General features: G+C 43.7%; 1 protein-coding gene, 1 long non-coding RNA gene and 1 pseudogene across 3 annotated transcripts in view; 1 reads left to right on the plus strand and 2 right to left on the minus strand.

Moving 5' to 3' along the window:
* The window catches only part of PUS7 (pseudouridine synthase 7), a 62,340-nt gene extending 42,643 nt beyond the window's left edge, over positions 1-19,697 (minus strand). The window contains exons 1-6 of one of the 2 annotated variants that reach the window (XM_047752639.1): positions 19,460-19,697; positions 12,184-12,275; positions 8,189-8,630; positions 5,687-5,771; positions 5,455-5,556; positions 2,844-2,988 (exon numbers count right to left, since the gene is read on the minus strand). In XM_047752639.1, coding sequence (XP_047608595.1) covers positions 2,844-2,988; positions 5,455-5,556; positions 5,687-5,771; positions 8,189-8,598 — 742 coding nt within the window. In that variant the 5' untranslated portion in view covers positions 8,599-8,630; positions 12,184-12,275; positions 19,460-19,697. The remainder of the gene's footprint in view (positions 1-2,843; positions 2,989-5,454; positions 5,557-5,686; positions 5,772-8,188; positions 8,631-12,183; positions 12,276-19,459) is intronic. The other variant, XM_047752638.1, reaches the window with a different exon arrangement.
* Positions 3,288-5,412, minus strand: LOC125110948 (uncharacterized). Its single transcript, XR_007130773.1, has 2 exons — positions 4,135-5,412; positions 3,288-4,031 (listed from the first exon to the last, which is right to left on the minus strand). It is a non-coding gene; the product is annotated as an uncharacterized LOC125110948 (long non-coding RNA).
* On the plus strand, positions 11,501-12,252 carry LOC125112171 (40S ribosomal protein S15-like; annotated as a pseudogene).
* Positions 19,698-21,374: the final 1,677 nt, after the last annotated feature.

Below are 21,374 nucleotides of genomic sequence, written 5' to 3' on the forward strand. Positions count from 1 at the left end.
CGGATTCGTTAACCACTGAGCCATGACAGGAACTCCTAATTTAAATTTTTTAAAAAGTTTTTTTGACATGTATACTATCTATCTCAAAGTATAACTTAATTTACCTGACTGCATGGTTTATGACAACTACATGATATTTTCAGAAAAATAACACCTGGATGCTTTGGTAGGTAAATCAATGTGTCCTGTCTATCAGACTGGATTAACACACAAAATAACATTTGAGTTAAAATAACTGGTAAACTGTGTTTTGCCACCATGACTTAGAATCTACCATGCCTGTGTTTTAGGATGTATGGCTCTATTTGAGGTTAACAATATTGCAAATCTGCTAGATAAAATGTAACCCATCAAATAACCATTTATGTCAGGATGCAGCAGTAAGGGAGCTCTAAAAACATTCTAACTTAGCTTTGCAATGAAGCTTTAAAAGCTAATCCACTCAAATACTAGGCCAAGTGGCCTGGGAGGACCAACTGTCACTGGTACTGGGTTCTGTTTGCAGAGGCACAAATAGCAGTCTCCAGACATTAGCTCTCCCTGTTCTCCCAATGCTGCCTGTGTTAAGCCACTGCCAGCTTGCAGTTAGCGAACCACACCTGGAGAAGATGCCCACAGGCTCTCAAGTGTCTGCTGGGTCCCGGAGGAGATGGGAGGGAATGCTCGGAGGGCAGAGCTCCAGTCCTTCTCTGACTAAATGCCATAGCCCCTCAAGCCCAAGAGGTCTGGATCTCAGCCTAAGCATTGATCCAAATGCATCTGCCCTCATGCTTCTTTCTACAATGAGGAAATTATATTTTCCTTAAGATATGTGGAGGAAAATGGGGAAGGGTGCTTTATGTCACACAGAACTCAGCACTATACCTGGAAACCTTCAGGAAATTTTTTTGGGGGGCGGGTCTTTTTGGGGCCGTACCCACGGCATATGGAGGTTCCCAGACTAGGGGTCTGATCAGAGCTATAACCGCCGGCCTATGCCAGAGCCACAGCAACGCAGGATCCGAGCTGCATCTGTGACCTACACCGCAGCTCACGGCAAAGCTGGATCCTTAACCCACTGAGTGAGGCCAGGAAATCGAACCCACGTCCTCATGGATGCTAGTCAGATTCGTTAACCGATGAGCAATGATGGGAACTTCAAGAAATTTTTTCATTCAGCAAAAAAGAAAGAAAGGTGGGTGTGGAATACAAAAACATGGATAAAGACAGAACTCAAGAGATCGGGCACCACTCACATGAGGGGCAAACTAAAGGCCATCTTGGCCTGCAAGTGCCAAGATCACAGAACCTGGCATCCTCTAAGAAACAATGATCCTCTCTAAAAAGCAACCAATCAAAAAAACTACCAAAAACCCCTTTCCTATCTGCTCCCTCCCTCCCAACAGTCAACAGAACGAGACCCTGACTGACTCTTCCTCTTGCCTTTGTGAGAGGGTGGCTGACAACCAGGACTTCCCTCTACAAGGAACATCCCTAGCAGCCCTTCTCAAACTGAATGCAGCAAGGCATGTGCTTTCTGTAGGAAGTCACCTCCTCTCCTCCACAGCGACAACAGTCACCAGCTACATGCCAACTGTGAGAGAATGGAAAAAATAGCCACTCAGATTATTTCCCACTGGGCTTACTTCCCTTAGACAAGCCTTGCTGCAGAAAGACTATTAAAGTAATATTTTATACTGTGATTCAAAGAACAGCTAGTAACCAAGCCATGTCTGTGGATTGAGAAGTGATGAATAACTTTCGCCCTCAAGTAGTTCCAAAACACATCACTGCACTGCTCTTTTTGGTATCCGCTGAGAAGTGACCTCCAGCCTCCACCTTCTCCTCCCTTTTGCTCAAGGATTCTCATTTCCATGTCAATATCCAGACATAACTGATATTTGTTTTTTGCAGACGTATTGATTTGACTCATTACTCTCTCAGGCAGAGTTAAACCTTCTTTCTGCTCCCATTTTTGTCATACTCTCTCCTTTCACCAGAACCACAGTTATAGACAATTAAGGCTTCATCCACTCATAGCATTAAGAATACTGACAAAGCACAGAGGCTTGAACAGTCTTTTGTTATACGAGTCTTAGAGTTTTGCTCTAACAAATGTATATCTAGAAAGAAATCTTCACTGTGAGAGGCTATTGGTGAGAGGGGAAGAGGGTGAGGAAATCATTTTTCCTTCCGTAATTTTCATTAAAATTTTATGTTAATTTGACAGGTAAAAGAAAAATTACCCAATTTTTCTTAAGGTTATATGCAAAAAGAAATGTCATGGCTGTAGAAAACAGAACATAAAAATCAATAGGATTCACTGACAACACACTCATTTCAAATGAATGCTGTACAATGGCAGATGGGCTTGGGTGAAGGGGCGGTTTTCCATACAGTCTATGTTTTTTATGTGTAGTATAGAAGGTACTCACGGTTGGAAAGCAGCAGCTATTTCAATAGAGGGACTTTGCAGAATATGCCACTGGGACAGGTGAAAGCATTTTTTGGTCCATCTGAAAGCTTTCTTACCTCCATTAAGAGCACAGAATGAGGAACATCCTTCCATTTTCTTCTTGAATTGCCACTCAGCCTGTGCTGCTCTTCAGGGAACATATCAAATTCCTAAGACTCTCGGGCACCACTAAAATTTCAGCAAATCTGTACTCACATATAAGACATATGGCTCCCTTATCAGACACAAGGACTGCAGGATTGCTCTGGCATCTGAAATATTATGCACCTTCTCTGAAGGAATGACATGATCAATATCCTCCTCTGAACAATAGCAAAATGACCCTTGAATGTGAACAGGCAAGGAAAAGGAGAAGACAGAAGAAATGCCAGGTCATCTGCACACTTACTTGCCAGGGCCTTTTTCCCAGCTGCATGGTAGGCTACAATATATTTCTTCCCTTCTCTATCTTCTGTTTTTGTCTCTAATCCTGGAAACAGAGATTTAATCCCTTGATGGATGATGGTTCTCTTCTCTTTGGTGTCCTCAATAACCTATTAAAACACAGATAATGATACCATTAATATAACAAACACTGAATAAGAAAATAGTACTAATTATTATTACTATAATTGTTTCTAATAGTAAAAACACAACTTACTGCCACACCTGCAGCATGAGGAATTCTGGGCTAGGGATCAAACCCACACATCAGTGACCCAAAACACAGCAATGACAATACTGGATCTTTAACCCGTGGAGCCACCAGGGAATTCCAAAATATCATTCACTTTAATGATGCAAAGTAACCAAAGTACAGGGGTATGAGTTCGGAAAACTTTTTCTTTTTTTATTGAAGTGTAGTTGATTTACAATGTTTCAGATATACAGAATAGTGATTCAACTCTACAAATTATACATATATATTCTTTTTCAGATTTATTTCTACTATAGGTCATTATAAGATATTGAGTAGTTCCCTGTGCTATTCAGTAGGTCCTTCCTCTTTATCTATTTGATATATGGTAGTGTATATCTGTTAATTCCAAAACCCTCATTTATCCCTCCCTCAGCTTTCCCTTTTGATAGCCCCAAGTCTGTTTTCTATATAACTGTTTTGTATCATTTTTTTAGATTCCACGTATAAATGATACCCTATAGTATTTATCTTTCTCTGTTTGACTTACTTAGTATGATAATCTCTAGGTCCATCCATGTTGCTGCAAATAGCATTATTTCATTCTTTTTTATGGCTGAGTAATACTCCAGTGTGTGTTTATGTGTATATACCACATCTTCTATACCCATTCATCTACTGATGGACATTTAGACTGCTTCCGTGTCAGAAATCTTTTGGAGCTTCACAGTATCAGATCGTAAAAGTCTGTTTACTGAGCCTGCCCAGCTGCCAGGAACTGTACAAATCACTTCATAATCACTCTCTTACTTAATCCCCATCAGCTCTCTATCATGTCACTGGTATATCTACACACAGACGAGGAAACTGAGTCTGAGAGAAGTTAAGGAACTTGTCTAAGGTTATGTAGCTGCAGGGTGGCAGAGCCAGATGTGAAATCCAGGCTGATTCCGGAGCCACCTATCAGACACTTCCTCTCAGGGACTCAGCTGAACAATCAACACCTTAGGACTCACAGATGGAAGAGAAGGTGAGATGGGCCTTTGGGGGTGTCCGGAGCCACCCATCAGACACTTCCTCTCAGGGACTCAGCTGAACAATCAACACCTCAGGACTCACAGATGGAAGAGAAGGTGAGATGGGCCTTTGGGGGTGTCAGAAACTCAACTCTCTGAAGAGTCCAATCTACAATTGCCTCTAATGAATCCTGTTCTATGCTCATAACTACAAATAATGACATTCTTGCACATTTGTCCACAATAAAGAAAAATCTACATCAAGAAAACAAACTTATTAGTTACATCACTGTTTTGCAACTTCTAGAGGTGTCTTATACTTGTGAAGAAATACACTTCACACTTAGATTCAATATTCAGTAATATGTATGTGTAACTCCTACACTGTTATTCTCTACCTTACTTTATTGCGTTAAAAAAAGATCCACTAAACTGATTTCATGACCCACTGACGGTCTGCAATCTGCAAGCTAAGAAACACCAAGATGTGATATAACTAATAGCTAACCCTAACAACACTCTAGCAAAATAAAAAATGTAAAAGAGGAGTTCCCACTGTGGCACACTGGATTAAGAATCTGATTGCAGGGAGTTCCCCATGTGGCCAAGCAGTAACAAACCTAATATCCATGAGGATGTCAGTTTGATCCCCGGCCTTGTTTAGTGGGTTAAAGATCCAGTGTTGCTGTGAGCTGTGGTGTAGGTCGCAGACACAGCTTGGATCTGGCATTACTGTGGCTGTGGCATAGGGCAGCAGTCCGGGAATTTCCATAGCCAAGGATGTGGCCCTAAAAAAAAAAAACAAAGACTCTGACTGTAGTGACTTAGGCTGATGCAAAGGTATGGGTTGGATCCCTGGCACAGTGGGTTAAAGGATCCAGTGTTGCCACAGCTGTACCATATGTTGGAATCAATCCCTGGCCTGGGAACTTCCATACGCCATGGGGGTGGCTGTTAAAAAAAAGCGAAAGAAAACTTCATTATAGTAACAGATAATTGACATTTTTCATATCAAAGTGAGTCAAGGAGTTCCCTGGTGGCCTTGTGGTTAAGGAATCTGGCAGTCACTGCTCTAACGCAGGTTCAATCACTGGCCCAGGACTCCTGCATGCCATGGGCGTGGCCAAAAATCTTTCTGAACAAAAACATAACTTTTTTTTGGGGGGGGGGGGGACTGCTTATCTGGATACTGGTTATCCTCAATGATAAAAACATTTTTAGTGTAATGCTCTTTTAGGTCAAACAGGACAAGGCCATCCTTTGTTAACCATTTTAATTTTTCTAATAGACACCTATTAACATCTAGCCCCCAAAAAGAAGCAAGTAAAACCCTAAAAAAATTTTCCTTTTTTTTTTGTTCTACTTACCTCAATGGCAACACTAGTTTCCTTATTTTTAAAAAGCTGGAGTTCTTCTAAACGCTGCTTTTCTTCATCTGTTAAAAGTGTCAATACATCTTTTGAAGGATCCTTTAAAATAATTATCAGAATGCCCAGTGAGTCACTCAGAATTCAAGGCTGTCAAAGCTCTATATTCTATGATCTCCAGGAAATGCTATTTTTATACAAAAGGTGACTTCTGCTGCAAGGCTGCTCCTACCTCTTTATCCACTGGGACAGACAAGTCATTCAAATGGCTGATTCGTCCATCTTTTCCTATTTCATGAACTACGAAGTCAGAGTATCTGAGGAAAAGGAAACACAGACTCTCAGAGCACTAACATTTTGTTGCCTACTAATTTAAGGAGAAAGTTTCTCAACAATAAGCATTACTACTGTGAAAAACAGGGATTAAAAAAAAAAAAACTTTCAAGAGTTCCTGTTGTGGCTCAGCAGTAATGAACCTGACTGGTATCCATGAGGATGCAAGTTCGATCCCTGGTGCCACTCAGTGGGTTAATAATCTGGCCTTGCTGTGAGCTGCGAGGTGGGTCAAGACAGAGCTCAGATCTGGCGTTGCTGTGGCTGTGGAATAGGCTGGTAGCTACAGTTTCAACTCGACCCTAGCCTGGGAACTTCCACGTGCCGTGTGTGTGGCCCTAAAAAGACCAAAAAAATAAAAAAAAACCAAAAACTTTTAGGGAGTTCCTGATGTGGCATGGTGATTTAAGAATCTGACTGCATGGAGTTCCCGTTGTGGCTCAGTGGTTAACGAATCCGACTAGGAACCATGAGGTTGCGGGTTCAATCCCTAGCCTTGCTCAGTGGGTTAAGGATCCGGCATTGCTGTGAGCTGTGGTGTAGGTTGCAGACGCAGCTCAGATTCTACATTGCTGTGGCTCTGGCGTAGGCCGGTAGCTACAGCTCTGACCAGACCCCTAGCCTGGGAACCTCCATATGCCGCGGGAGCAGCCCTAGACAAGGCAAAAAGACAAAAAAAAAAAAAAAGAATCTGACTGCGGTGGTTCAGGTCACTATGGAGGCACAGGTTCAAACCCCGATCCAGTACAGTAGGTTAAAGCATCTTACATAGCCACAGATACAGCTTAGGTCTCAGTTGAGGCTTGCCTTCAATCTCTGGTCTGAGAACTTCCATATGCTATGGGTGCCGCCATTAAAAAAAAAAAAAAAAAAAAAGCTTTAGGTGGAAAGTCATATAGAATTATTTTTTTCTGGTTTCACAATGAATTCTAAGCCATACCTTGGCTTTCTATCAGAATGTAAAGACCCTTTGAGCCTCTAGACTCCTCTTCCAGAAAAATGCATAAACCAAAGCTTACTGATTTTGCCCTATGATTATACAGACAGTCCACTCTAAAATGAATCATGAGGTACCACCTCGCACCAGTCAGAATGGCCATCATTAGTAAATCTATAAATAAAAAATGCTGGGGAGGGTGTGGAGAAAAGGGAACCCTCCTTCACTATTGGTGGGAATGTAAATTGGTGCAACCATTATTGAAAACAGTGTGGAGGTACCTCGGAAAACTAAATGCAGAACTACCGTGTGATCCAGCAATCCCATTCCTGGGCATTTATCTCGACAAAACTTTCCTTGTAAAAGATACATGCACCAGTATGTTCATTGCAGCACTATTCACAATAGCCATGGAAACAGCCTAAATGTCCAAGGACAGATGAACAGATTAAGATGTGGTACGTATACATAATGGAATACTCCTCATTTGCAGCAACATGGATGGAACTAGAGCCTCTCATACTGAGTGAAGTCAGAAAGACAAAGAGAAATACCATATAACATCACTTAAATCTGGAATCTAATATACAGCACAAATGAACCTATCTAAAGAAAAGAAACAAACGCATGGACACGGAGAATAGACTTGTGGTTGCCAAGAGGGAAAGGGAAGGAGTGGGAGGTACTGGGAATTAGGGTTTAGTAGATGCAAACTATTACATTTGGAATGGATAAGCAGTGAGATCCTGCTGTATAGCCCAGAGAACTATATCTGATCACTTGTGATGGAACATGATGGAGGATAATGTGAAAAAAAAAATAATATATATGGATGTATAGCTGGGTCACTTTGCTGTGTAACAGAAATTGACAGAACATTGTAAATCAACTATAATAAAAATAAAATGAATCATAAAACACATGGTAAGTGGTTAATTAAATTAGAACCCAGTAAATCTACCATGAACCATCCTTTATGCTAAGTAATTTACACACATTATTTTAAATCCTTTCAACGATCCCAAGGTGATTATGACCCATTTTTTGGATAACAATATTAAGGCTCAGAGGAGTTAATTAACTGTTAAGTGGCTGATCTGGATTCACACCCATATCTACCAACTCCAAAGACCACCTTCTTTCTCCTGTAGCTGTGGCCCATTCAGGTGAAAGAGTTTAAGATTTTAAGACCAATTCAAGAGAAAACTTGAAACCATTTAAAGTAATTTATTTTAAGGAAATGAACAGCACTCATTCACTTCCTAGGGAAATTATTTCTATTTACTCGTTTTATATTCAAATATTTTTATTTACTCATCCACGCAGCTTTTCTTCATCCTATTCCTTTTTGATCATCAGTATGAACAATCCTTGGGGACAGAAAGCTAACTGGAAGAAGAGCCTACTGATTTCCTTTCAGAGAAAAGAACTAATATAATTAAAATAACTATGCATAAAACATACCTTTCTTTTAAGATTCCTGAGAATCCTTGGTGAGAACTTACAAACTTGGTGATGCCTACATCCAGCTCGGTAAGCCCGTGCTTCATCATGTCTGCAAAGCTCTCTGCTTCCTCCTCACTCTCTTCTGACAGGCCATCCTCCTCCTCCTCCTCCTCTTCCTCCTCTTCCTCTCCTTCTGACTGAACGTCAGAATTCTTTTTATCCTCTCCCGCACCTGCAACTTCAGGTGACCCAGGCATCTTTTCACTACTGGGTAGAGAGTTGTTGTCTAGCCCATCTTGGCCTTTGGTCAGACAGCATTCTGAGACCTTCTGTCTCTTTGCCTCCTCCACTGGGGCTGCAACGTCATTATCTTCGACAGCAATGGACCCCCGTTTCAGCGACACACCAGTCATTTCTGTCATCTCCATTTTCAAGGATCCAAGAAAACATTTAAGAAAACCTTTCAGGAAGGAAGGGAGAATAGGCAGTAACAATCATTATTACAAAGAACTGGGTTTCAGCAAACAAAGGCACAGTTAACTTTGTTCCTAACGTTCTAAAAATCATTCATTAAAATAATTCTTCTGGGAGCTCCCTTGTGGCATAGAGGGTTAAGGATCTCAAACTGTCACTGCAACAGCCTGGGTGGCCATTGCTGCAGTGTGGACTCTATTTCTGGCCCGGACTTCCACATGCTGCAGACATGGCCAAAAAATAAATAAATAAGTAATAATATCCTAAGAAAATAATAAAGTGCTTAAATTTTAGCTGTAGGGATAATTTTTACACTAGCAAAAAATTAGGCAATGATATCTGGATACATAAACTGAACAACTGTAGAAACAATGTGAAAAGAAACTGAGAAAGATAGGTACTTTGAGGAGAGGGGTAGGTGGCTGGGGACAGCAGGGAGACTAGCTATTTTTACTCAATACCATAGCTGCATCATCTGATTTTTGTTTCATGGTTACTGCTATCTTTTAGAAAAGGTAATTAAATAAAAATTGTATAAAAAGGAGTTCCCGTCGTGGCGCAGTGGTTAACGAATCCGACTAGGAACCATGAGGTTGCGGGTTCGGTCCCTGCCCTTGCTCAGTGGGTTAACGATCCGGCGTTGCCATGAGCTGTGGTGTAGGTTGCAGACACGGCTCGGATCCTGCGTTGCTGTGGCTCTGGCGTAGGCCGGTGGCTATAGCTCTGATTCAACCCCTAGCCTGGGAACCTCCATATGCCGAGGGAGCGGCCCAAGAAATAGCAACAACAACAACAACAACAAAAAAGACCAAAAAAAAAGTGTATAAAAAAATTTACTGACATGAATGCATATTCATACCATGGTCTATTTTTTTAAAAAGCAAGGGAAATGGGGAGTTGTTCAATGGGTAGAGTTTCAGTTTTGCGAGATGAAAAAGAGCTCTGCATATTGGCTGCACAATGTGAATGTACTTAATATTACTGAACTGTACACTTAAAAATGGTTACAATGATGTAACACTTTTTTATTTTTTTTTGGCCGTACTCGAAGCATGCAAAAATTCCCAGGCTAGAGATCAACCAGTGCCACATCTGTAACCAGAACCACAGTAGTGACAATGCTGGATCCTTAAAACTGCTGAGCCATGAAGGAAACTCCTAGAAGGATGTTATGTGAATTTTGACTCAATCCAAAAAACACAGTTTATCATTTAACTGGTCTGTATACAACGTACTGAGCAAGACTGGGAAGCCATTCATACTTCCTAATACTAAGCAGTCTGAGAGCAGGCTAGCATGTGGCAATCAAAATAAACACATTTATTTAAGACCACAAGCACCTGTGTAAATTGTGTTTATTTGCTGGTCTAGGCAAAATAAGGATAAAGTTTTCTGTATATTAATTATATAGGGAGAGGCCCAAATTAATATGAACTTAATAAACATAAAGAACATAAATAAGCAGAATATTCTAGTTCTCCAAGGCTTACTTAACAAGAAGCCCATCTACAGAACCAACTACAGCAAAATAATGATGAACTAAACTTTAATAATCCCTATTTGATCCTGCCTCACGGTCAAAAATAAGAATGGAAAAAAAAGTAGGAAGTTCTTTAGTGGTCTAATGATTAGGATTCAGTGCTTTCAAACTACTGTGGCCTGGGTTCAATTTCTGGTCTGGGAACTGAGATCCCATATGAAGCTGCTGCAAACCACAGTCAAAAAGAAAAAAAAAAGTAAAAAGTGAATGAAAAAAGGACTTTGGTGGCTATTAAAAAAAAAAAAAGAAACACTACCACAAATAAGAGAAAAAGGCAGAGAAAACTGTCAGTAAAAACAATTTCCTTTGGGAGTTCCCTGGTGGCTCAAGGGATTAAGAATTCTGAGCTGTCACTGCTGTGACTTGGATCATTGCTGCAGCACAGGTTCAGTCCCTAGCCCAAGAACTTCTGCATGCCATGGGTGCAGCCAAAACACCCCCAAAAACCAAAAAAACAAAAACCAGGAATTCCTGTTGTGACTCAGTGGGTTAAGGACCCCATGTTGTCTCTGTGAATATTCAGGTTGGATTCCTGGCCTTGCTCAGTGGGTTAAGGATCTTGCATTGCCACAAGCTGCAGCACAGGCTGCAGATGTGGCTCAGAGCAGGTGCTGCTCTGGTGCAGGCTGCAGCTGCAGCTCTGATATGAACCCTGGCCTGGAAACTTCCATGTGTGTATGTGCGGCTGTAAATAGAAAAAATGAACCCAAAAAAACCCCCAAACAATTCCCTCTGAAAGAGAATATTTTAAAAAGGGAAGAAAGTATTTTAAAAAAGGAAGAAACCGGAACAGAGGTAGATCTCAACTAGTTATACAAAATTATCTCTAATTCAAATAAGAAAGCATTTACTCTTTATTTGTTCTAAGCAAGGTACAGTAAATGGGAATGCTCATTTATGAGATGCTAATACTATTTCATTCTCGTTTTAAATCCATGAAGCTGCCCTCACAGACCTTGCACACCCATGGGCCCAGGGCTTACTCGGGGACATGAGAACACACGGAAGGCTTGAAAAGGCATCTGTGGTGAGGGTGAATGAGAAGATCCCTTCCTGATGAAAGACTAAACACCTGCACTAAGCTTTGGGGAAGGAGTAAGAGTGAAACTTCAGAAAGGACAGGGATTGGGGAGGGAGAGGAGGGAGGTGGTACAGCAGGTGCAGGGGCAGAAGGCATGGGAGAGTGGGGGGATCCCTGAACCCTACTGAGCTCACCACACATCAAAGGGTAAAACAAGGAGAGGGTCTGGAGTTAAAGCTGGGGAGTGGCTGAACTGAGGAAATTACATCCTAAAAACCAAACTGCCACCTGAGTCATGAATCACAGGTATTTCATGGCACCCTTGTGAAGAGGAAAACCAGGGTCAGGCTGGGAGACTAGGTAGGGTGGCAACTGAAGCAAGAAATCAGTACAACCTGATCTAAGGCTGAGGCTGTCCCCTCCTGACAGAAGGAGGGGAGGATTCAGGAACAGCAGGAAGGTGGTTAGGGCAGGACAAATGTGGGAGCACAGAGGAAATACAAGATGACTCAGGTTTTCTGTCTTGGGACTTGAGAGGATAAGGGAGCTCTTCCCAACATGGGGATCCCAGAAAGTGGTACAGGGAGTGGGAAGAGATAAGCACACTTATAGTCTTGTGGCATTGCTGGCACCCGAGGGACATCCCATAGCTACTTATTACACTGAGTCATAAACCCTCAATGGATCACCAACAGAACTATGGGCCTCAACCAGCTGTGGGACATGTCCTGTAAGCAGGTGATACAGCTGCACAGCGTGAGGCACCATGGACAGCGGAGGGAGCAGCATCACTGCAACAGCCAAGGAGGAGGCACCACCCACGGAGAAGCCGCAGGTGCTGACCACACACCTGTGTGGCGCAATCATCCTGCCCAAGAGGGTGGGCAGCATGGTGGGTGCCTACAACAGTAAGACATTCAACCAGGTGGAAATCAAGCCTGAGATGACTGGCCACTACCTAGGCGAGTTCTCTATTACCTGCAAGCCCGTGAAACAGGGCCGGGCATCAGGGCCACTGGCTCCTCCTGCTTCATCCCCCTCAAGTAGCCTCCTGGCCAACAAAGACTTCTCTAGGAAGAAAAAAAAAAAATCCACAAGGTTCTGAGCTGGCATGGCAGGATCTACAAGGAGATCCCGATACCCTCCCTAAGGTCTGAGCTTTCAGTAGGGAAAAGAGCACGGCCTATAACAACCACATCCAGCCACATCTGCAGCTTGACTCAGGACCTTATGGTCAGCAGGACATCTATCTCCTTCCCAAGTAAGCACAGAACTCATCAGGCTCCTTCTCAACAATCTCATGGCCATAAGCCTCCATGGAAAGACCAATTACTTCCTCTGCCCTGTCTTTCTGCTTCAACATTATCTGTCATCTGGTGCCAGGTACCATTATCTTCTGCACACGCCTACAATGACTCAGGCCCAGCCCCCACTGATGCCCACTCCCAGCCTGGCTGCTCAAAAGCTCTCTCCTCCATACCTGGCTCAGATCACCTTGGATTCACCTGTCCTTTAAGATTCATCTAAAGGCCATGAGCACTGACTCCTAGGCCTTCCTCTCCATTAAGGTGATGTCTTCTCAGTTTACCTCCTGTGACATGCACCATCCATGTGGGCAACTGAGTACCTCACCCCTTCTAGCTGTGTACCTGTCCGAGTAAATTACTTAACCTCTCCAAGCCCCTGTTCTTCAGGAATGATATGTACCTCACAGGACCATCCTGAAGATTAAATGAGATGACACAAACCGAGTGGCTAGCCACAGAAGGAACTAAATAAATGCTAGTCCTTTGTCCTCCCTCAAAAGGTCTGCAGATTCTTTGACAATGTTAATTATTTACCTGCCAGAGAATCCAGAGTAGTATAAAAAGCATTGATAGATAATCTGTAGACTTCATGAAACAGGTGTTGCAACTGTTCCTCATCTATAAAAATCAAAGACACACTAGCACTTCCCTAATGAAATAACTGGACCAGGGCAATGACATCAATAGCCACCAACATTACAAAAATGAGACAAACAAACACAGCAGACCCCTGAAAGGCATGCTATTATTTATGAAGTTCTTACTAACTGAAACTGTGTCTAAATACTAGCTTAGATGGCCTATGGGGACGGAAGATGTTAAACACCACCATGGGGGAGCAATTGGCAAAATTCCGAATGTGGAAAATTTAAGGACAAAGACAGTTTTTCAACTAATAAATAGCAAGAGAAAAAAGAGGAAAGGGGAAAAACCTACAAAGAAATGCAGAAGTATCTGGGCCAGGGATCAAACCCCAGCCACAGCAGTGATGATGTCAAGTCCTTAACACCCAGGCCACCAGGGAACTCCAAAAATACAATCTTTATGTTTTAGATACATGGACTGAAATCTCTGTGGTTCAAAGGATATGAAGTCTAGACTCTGCTTTAAAATAACTAGTGGCAAATGGAAGTGTAATGGGTATAAATTTGGAATAAGACTGGCTATGAGCGGTAATTGTCAAAATTGGGTGATGGTAACACAGGGATATTATCAGATCATTCTCTCTACTCCGCATGTTTGAAATTTTTATAATAAAAAGAAAAGTTACAAGTAAATGGAAATTCCTGTTGTGGTTCAGTAGTAACGAGCCTGACTAGTATCCATGAGGATACGGGTTCAATCTCTGGCCTTGCTCACTGGGTTAAAGCATCTGGTGTTGCCATGAGCTGTGATGTAGCACGCAGATGTGGCTCAGATGCTTGTGCCGCTGTGGCATAAGCCAGCAGCTGTAGCTCCGATTCTACCCCTAGCCTGGGAACTTCTATACGCTGTAGTTGCAGCCCTAAAACGCAAAAAAAAAAAAAAAAGGTTCCAAGTATAAAAAGATTCACTAGCTATTCTATTCTCATCAAACCATCCCTCTTTCCAGCTCTACTGCTCCCTCTCTCCCTTCACTTGTTCTTCAAAAATGCTGAGACCTCCAGTCCCAAGGTACTGGCTCTGCTATCTTCATTTCTTCAAGTGCCCCAAACCTCAATAACTCCTAACCAACACTCAACACCCCTGCTCACTAGTCCTGCTTGCTGCATGATCCTTGCTAAACCTCAACAAGTACCACTCCTACTTTCTCAGTGTGTGTGCTCCAGATGCCACCAGGTTTGAGGATTTTCTCTTATGACTGCCCCTCCATACTGCCTGGCCATCCCTGGTCAGAAGTCTTCTCCAAGTCCTATGTGTCATTCACAAAGAAAACAGGGCTCCTCAGAAACCCCTCCTGCCGCACATTCACAAGACCACTTATTATAACCATTCCCCTTAACACGGTAACCCTCTGAAGGGAAGTCCAGAGTCATTTTAATGCTCATTCCTCTTCCCCACACTCCACCTCAACACTGCACGCCTGTGCCAGGAGTTATTCCAGGCACCACGACACGAAATTGCAGTGATTCAAAGAAATGTCCTGCCAGCATGGAGGTTACGGTCTGGTGGAAGATCTGGCTTCTATTCTATGCTTTTCTCCTGCCTCTGAGGTGCTCTTTTCCCCTCCTGCTCCACCTGCTGCTTCAATTTGGGCTTCCCCAGATTCCTTCCCCAGTCCCATTCCCTTCTCATTCCCAAGTTTTCCAGTGAAGACCCATCCCCAACTCCCTGGTTTACTTGGGGGTCCAAGGCAATCCTAACGACAGCTGAACTATTAGAATGCGTACAGTGAGCTCACTCCAGCCTTGATTCAGCCCTATATATATGATTTAGGTGTCATTATTCCCATCCTGGCCACTGATAACCTGAAGCCCAGAAAGTATCTTGTTCTAGCTCACACAGCTAAGAGGTAGACTCAAACATCAAAAATTCAACATGCCCTAAATTGATCTCATCATTTTCCACCACAATGCACTTCTTTTATTTCTATTTCTTCTTTGGCTGTGCCCATGGCACACAGAAGTTCCCACGCCAGGGAACTTGTGCCACAGCAGTGACCTGAGCTGCTGCAGTGACAACACCGATCCTTAACCCGCTACAAATGCACTTCTTTTAAACTGTACCTCTTATTTCAAGGAATGTTTCCACCAAACCACCAGTCACCTAAATCAAAATACAGGCATCACCCCAACTTTTCACTCTCCCCTTTGTGAATGAAATTTTAACTGTTTAGGACAGCATTGTGGCGCTAACATCCATAGAATGAGAATATTAGTAAATCATGGATCTCAAGTTATCAACCACTGGTTTTAAATATTGCTTGGTGAGCTGCAATTTGGGGGTATGACTTGGAGCCCAATGTAGGTTTTGCCAATGAAGAACTGGTCACTTAACCTCTCTTAAGTCTCAGTTCCTTTCTCTGTAAAACTGAAAAATGATGACTTGGTCAAAGGTCTGTACTAGCTGTTCCTATTCCACTACTGGTCATTAATATTTATTATGGATGGTTTCCACCACAGAACTGTATTGCTGTGTCTGGAAAAAAACAAAGCTTCTTAAGCTTCTTTTGTTCTCTGGGCTAATGATCAAACCTGGTTTTCTCCTTCAAATACCACTTAATTTTAAGAGACCCTCAAAGCACTGCCAAGAGCACGAAATAAATAGGCCTTTAGTATTTTTTCGCAGTTTTTTTTTTTCTTGATGTTTGTGGACACTTGTCTGATCTCTTTTTGTCATATTTAAATGCAAAGACAAGGAGTTCCCTTCATGGCTCAGTGGTTAACGAACCCGACTAGGATCCATGAGGATGTGAATTCGATCCCTGGCCTTGCTTAGTGGATTAAGGATCTGACATTGCAGTGAGCTGTGGTGAAGTCAGAGACACAGCTCAGATCTGGCTGGGCCTTGGATGTGGTGTAGGCTGGCAGCTGTAGCTCCAATTCGACCCCTAGACTGGGAACTTGCATATGCCACAGGGGCAGCCCTAAAAAAAGGAATGGCGACTCCAAGGGAAAGAATAAAAGGACCATAAAGCTTATGGAGCATATCCTAACTCTAAGCCCCTATTGGACAAGGCCTGAGATAGGTACTAGGAAAGGCCAACAGGGAGAAGGACGGATAGCAGGACCCCACATTGGTACCCCTGTCTTTTTTTTTTTTTGGTCTTTTTAAGGTGGCACCCATGGCATATAGAGGTTCCCAGGCTAGGGGTCAAATCGAAGCTGCAGCTGCTGGCCTACATCACAGCTCAAGGCCACGATGGATCCTTAACCCACTGAGCAAGGCCAGGGACTAAACCTGTGTTCTCATGGATACTAGTCAGATTTCGTTTCCAGTGAGCCACAATGGGAACTCTGGTACCCCTGTCTTTAAGAGATAAAACTTCCTTAGAAGATTAGAGAATGGGAACTCTTCGTCCCCCTCCGAGTGTCTGTGCTGGGTGTTGTCTGCCTCCCTGTAATAAAAACTTCTTTGGAGTTCCCATCATGGCTCAGTGGTTAACGAACCTGACTAGTAACCATGAGGATTCCAACTGATCCCTGGCCTTGCTCATTGGGTTAAGGATCCAGCATTGCCATGAGCTGTGGTGTAGGTTGCAGACATCGCTTGGACACCGCCTTGCTATGGCTGTGCTGTAGGCTGGCAGCTGCAGCTCCGATTCAACCCTTAGCCTGGGAATCTCCATATGCCACAGGTGCAAAAGACTTTTGCTTGCTTGCTGCCTGTGTGTGTTCTCAAAGTTCATTCTTTAGCTCTGTGAACAAGAACACGCATTCTGGTAACATCCTTCTGTTAACAATAGTAATGACAGCATCTCAAATGTCAAGTAAAATCTTTATAGACCAGAAACTTCATGCTATAACTGGGAAGAGAATGAAATTTACTGATACTTATCCATGAATTTGTTAAAGTTCTACACAATTCCTTGGAGGAAATACATAGTAATAGATTTTATTTCTTTTACACTCTGAGTGTAAAAACACTACAATTAGGGATTAGAAACACTACAATTTCAACAGTATTTAAAAATCTTTTTCGGGAGTTCCCGTCGTGGCGCAGTGGTTAACGAATCCGACTAGGAACCATGAGGTTGCGGGTTCGGTCCCTGCCCTTGCTCAGTGGGTTAACGATCCGGCGTTGCCATGAGCTGTGGTGTAGGTTGCAGACGCGGCTCGGATCCTGCGTTGCTGTGGCTCTGGCGTAGGCCGGTGGCTATAGCTCTGATTCAACCCCTAGCCTGGGAACCTCCATATGCCAAGGGAGCGGCCCAAGAAATAGCAACAACAACAACAACAAAAAAAGACAAAAAAAAATCTTTTTCATTAAGATATTAGATTTGGAGTTCCTGTCTGTGGCTCAGTGGTTAACGAATCTGACTAACATCCACGAGGACGCAGGTTCAATCCCTGACCTTGCTCAGTGGGTTAAGGATCTGGCGTTGCCATGAGCTGCAGTGTAGGTGTAGGACATGGCTCAGTTCCCGAATTGTTGTGGCTGAGGTGTAGGCCAGCAGCTGTAGCTCCGATTCAACCCCTAGCCTGGGAACCTCCATATGCCATGGGTGTGGTCCTAAATAGCGCAAAAAAAAAAAAAAAAAAAGATTAGATTCCCCAGTAAACTTCTATAATCACAAGAAAAATAAAATTTAGCGTTTTCAGAACTGTAATAGGACACTGACAGCCTCTCAAAATTATTTCCTGAAAAATGAACATCTAAAAAAGAGCCATATTAGTCTTTTTTTTTGGCTTTTGGGCCACACCCACAGCATATGGAGGTTCCCAGGCTAGGGCTCCAATCAGAGCTACAACTGCTGGCCTATGCCACAGCCACAGCAACACAAGATCCGAGCCGGGTCTTTGACCTACACCACAGTTCCCAGCAACGCTGGATCCTTAACACACTGATCGAGGCCAGGGATCAAACCCGCGTCCTCATGGGTGTTAGTTGGGTTCATTACCACTGAACCACGATGGGAGCTCCAGCTTCCACTTTTAAAATGCATCTATCATCTGTCTATGACAAACCCTTCAGCTCTCATAACAAAGAGCACTCTCTTCGGGGCAGAGCACACTTTACACTCTAATGTGCAAAGTCATTATTAGGTCCATCAGATTCCTTCATTCCACAAATATCGAGCACCTCTTGTGCGTCTGGCATTTTTCTAGGCATTGGGGAACAGAGGAAAATTTCCTGCCCTCATCGAGCTCACATATCGGAGAAAAAAACAGAAAACAGCCACAAATACAACTGAGTAAGGACAGTGAGAGTAGAAGGAGTGCTTTATAGTGCAGTCTAAGGAGATGCCTTTTGAGCAGACTTCAAAGAAGAACTAGACATGAAAAGAGGAGACTGTTCTAGGCAGTGGGAACAGGGCCTGAAAAGAACCTAAGGCAGGAGCAAACTCAGTAAACAGACCAGCTGGACTGTCATTTCTCTATCTTACTTGCAGGCAAAAGCCGTGTTTTATTAACTGCTCTACCGCACCAGTTTCTATCAAAAGACGCTGTTCAAAAGGAGTAGTTAAATTGATATATGGGAACAGTTGGCTACGTTGCCTAATGACTAAACAAAATCATTGCCCATCCATTCCCTTTGGTCTGACAAAGAAACTAAGTATTTAAAAGGTTAAACCGTCTCTAAACCCTATTTCTTGGCAGGCACTAATACCCAGGCAATGAGGATGTACTTTTAAACCTCTTGGTGCAGGGCTGGCGGTAAAGATTCCGTGCAGATGAGTTTCAATACGCCCAGCAGCACCTCCTGCAGCCATTCACTAACCACCCGGCAGAGGACTGCCAAGAAAAAATCTGGCTTGCTCCTACACTGGGAAACGTACACAAAAAAGGCAGTGTCCGGAGTGCCTGCTCGCCTAGCACTTGTAGACTCCCGGATAGTAATGATAGATAATTAAGAGGACGAAAGCACGTGGGCTGGACCCGGTAGAAAAGTGGCCAAGACGTGTACGGGAGCTGTAAAGGGCTTCGAGATAAAAGCCAGTTTTCTCTTCCGGGAGAAAGGAGTTTAGGGAGCCTCAGAGGCAATGAAAGGGAGGAGTAAGACTGGGAGGAGTGAGACGGGGATCCTCCAACTGATCCGCGGGGACGAGGGAGGACCCGCCGTGAGGAAAGCGGGGGTGGGGCTGGCCCCAACGAAACGCAGAACACGCCTGGCGCTAGCCGCGCTCCCCCGGGCTCGATCCATAATGGAGGAGCCGTGGGCGCGCCGAGGGCTCAGACCCTTCCCGGTCCACAACCGGGACGCCTCCTCAGTCCACACTGCTCCTTCGGGCGGGGTTTGGGGACCAAGGCGCCGAGCCGACGGCTGGCCGCGGAGCCCGGCCGGCTGAGGAGAGGCCGCGCACTTACCCGGGGCCTGAGAGCGCGGGTGCAGCGCGGGACGGGCGGCGAAGTGGCGCACGCGCTGCTCCGGACGCAGGAGGGCGGAGGCGGCGGCGAGGGCCAGTCGGAAAAGCCAGCTGCCAGGGCGGCCGGGAAGAGGCAAGGAGAGCAGTCTGAGACCGGGCCCCCGGCGCTGAGGCGTACTAACCGCCGCCAGCCTCCCACACGTGCGTCGCAACGACGTGCCGCTGCCGGCTGGCCCCACCCCTGGGGCGGAGCCCGCCTTCTGCCGCCGACCGCGCCCCTCTCCGCTGCCTGCCGCTGCTGATTGGGGAGAGGTCCCGCCCATTCCCTCCCACTCCTGCGCAATGGCCCTGTGGAGGCCGCCCTCTGGCCCCCTTTGGCCTTTCCACCTTCGGGGCGTGGAGCTTTGGTGAACCTTTCAGTCCGGGAGTCTCAGTTGGTCGCACCTGGGCTTTGGCGGGGACAAAAAGTGATTTAGTCATGCCCCAGAGTTCTTTAGAATCATGAGCAGCAATTGCCTTAATGAATATAACTTGTCTTATATTAACGGTTTCTTTGAGGGAGAGTAATGAATAATGATTTAGGTAGTTAGTGTAGAAACATGGGTTTGGATATATTCCCTGATTAATGTCCATCTTTTAAGACTTGTAAAAACAAATCTAGACAAACAGGCCTCGCTTGTTGGAAGATTAACTATTGAAAGTACATTCGTTTTTGGGGGGTGGGGGATGTGCTTGGGCTGTGGGATGGAAATCCTGTGAAATTAGATTGTTATGATCATTATACAACTACAGATGTGATAAATTCATTTGAGTTATAAAAAAATAAAAAAATAAAGTTTAATAAAGAAAAATGAAAAAAATTCCACCATTACAGAACATTGTAAATCAACTATATGTTAATTAAAAATTTTTTTCGCCATTAAAAAAAAAAAGTACATTCGTTTTATGTCAAGGTGGACATTAACATCCCTGACCTATACATTTGACTGTTAGCAAAAGAATATAAAGTGTGGCAACTCCCAGCCTAGGGGAAAGAAGAACAAAGTAGCCATAAAACGTATGGGGCATATCCCTCTCTAAGACCATTGCCCCCCCCCCCATTGGATAAAGCCTGATATAGGTGACTGGACAAGAACAATGGGGAAAAGGAATGATATCCGGACCCCACGTTGGTATCCAGTCCTTAAGAAATAAAAACCTCCATAGAACAATAGGAAGGGGGGACTCTTCCTCCCCTTCCCAGTGTATGTGCTGGGAGCTATTTGCTTTCCTGTAATTAAAGAGGCTTGCTTGCTGCCTGTGTGTGTTGGTGAAGTTCATTCTTCAGCTCTGTGAACAAGAACCCAGATTCTGGTAACATCTTTCTGGCATCAGTAACAAGTTTGTGCGTCTGTGTGAGGAAAAATAAAATTCCCTACTCATGCCATGCTCTTCAAGTAGCACACATTTCCTGCCAAAAGGCTGGCCTCTAATAGCTTTTGCACATTTAATATTTTGCCAAATTCCAATCTCAGTGAAAAACCAGTATATTATTACAAGTCCTACACTCCTGCTAGATTTTTTTTTAGTTGTAGGCAAATACCATTTTAAACATTTTCAAGTGTACAGTTGAGGGGCTTTAAGTACCTTCATGTTGTGCAACCATTACCATCATTAATCTCCAGAACTCTCTTCCTCTTGGAAAACTGAAACTCTATGTCCATTAAACAACTACTCATTCTCTCCTCCTCCTAGGCGCTAGCCACCACCGTTTGACTTTTTGCATCTATGAATTTTACAGTTTTAGGTAACATACATAAGCGGAATCATACAGTACAGGTTCCTCTGTGGCTGGCTTACTATACTTATCATAATGATCACAAGGTTTGTTCACATTGCAGCATGTGTCAAGATTTCCTTCTTTTTTTTCCTTATTT

This window comes from Phacochoerus africanus, chromosome 11 (assembly GCF_016906955.1).
Source record: "Phacochoerus africanus isolate WHEZ1 chromosome 11, ROS_Pafr_v1, whole genome shotgun sequence".
Lineage (NCBI taxonomy): Eukaryota > Metazoa > Chordata > Mammalia > Artiodactyla > Suidae > Phacochoerus > Phacochoerus africanus.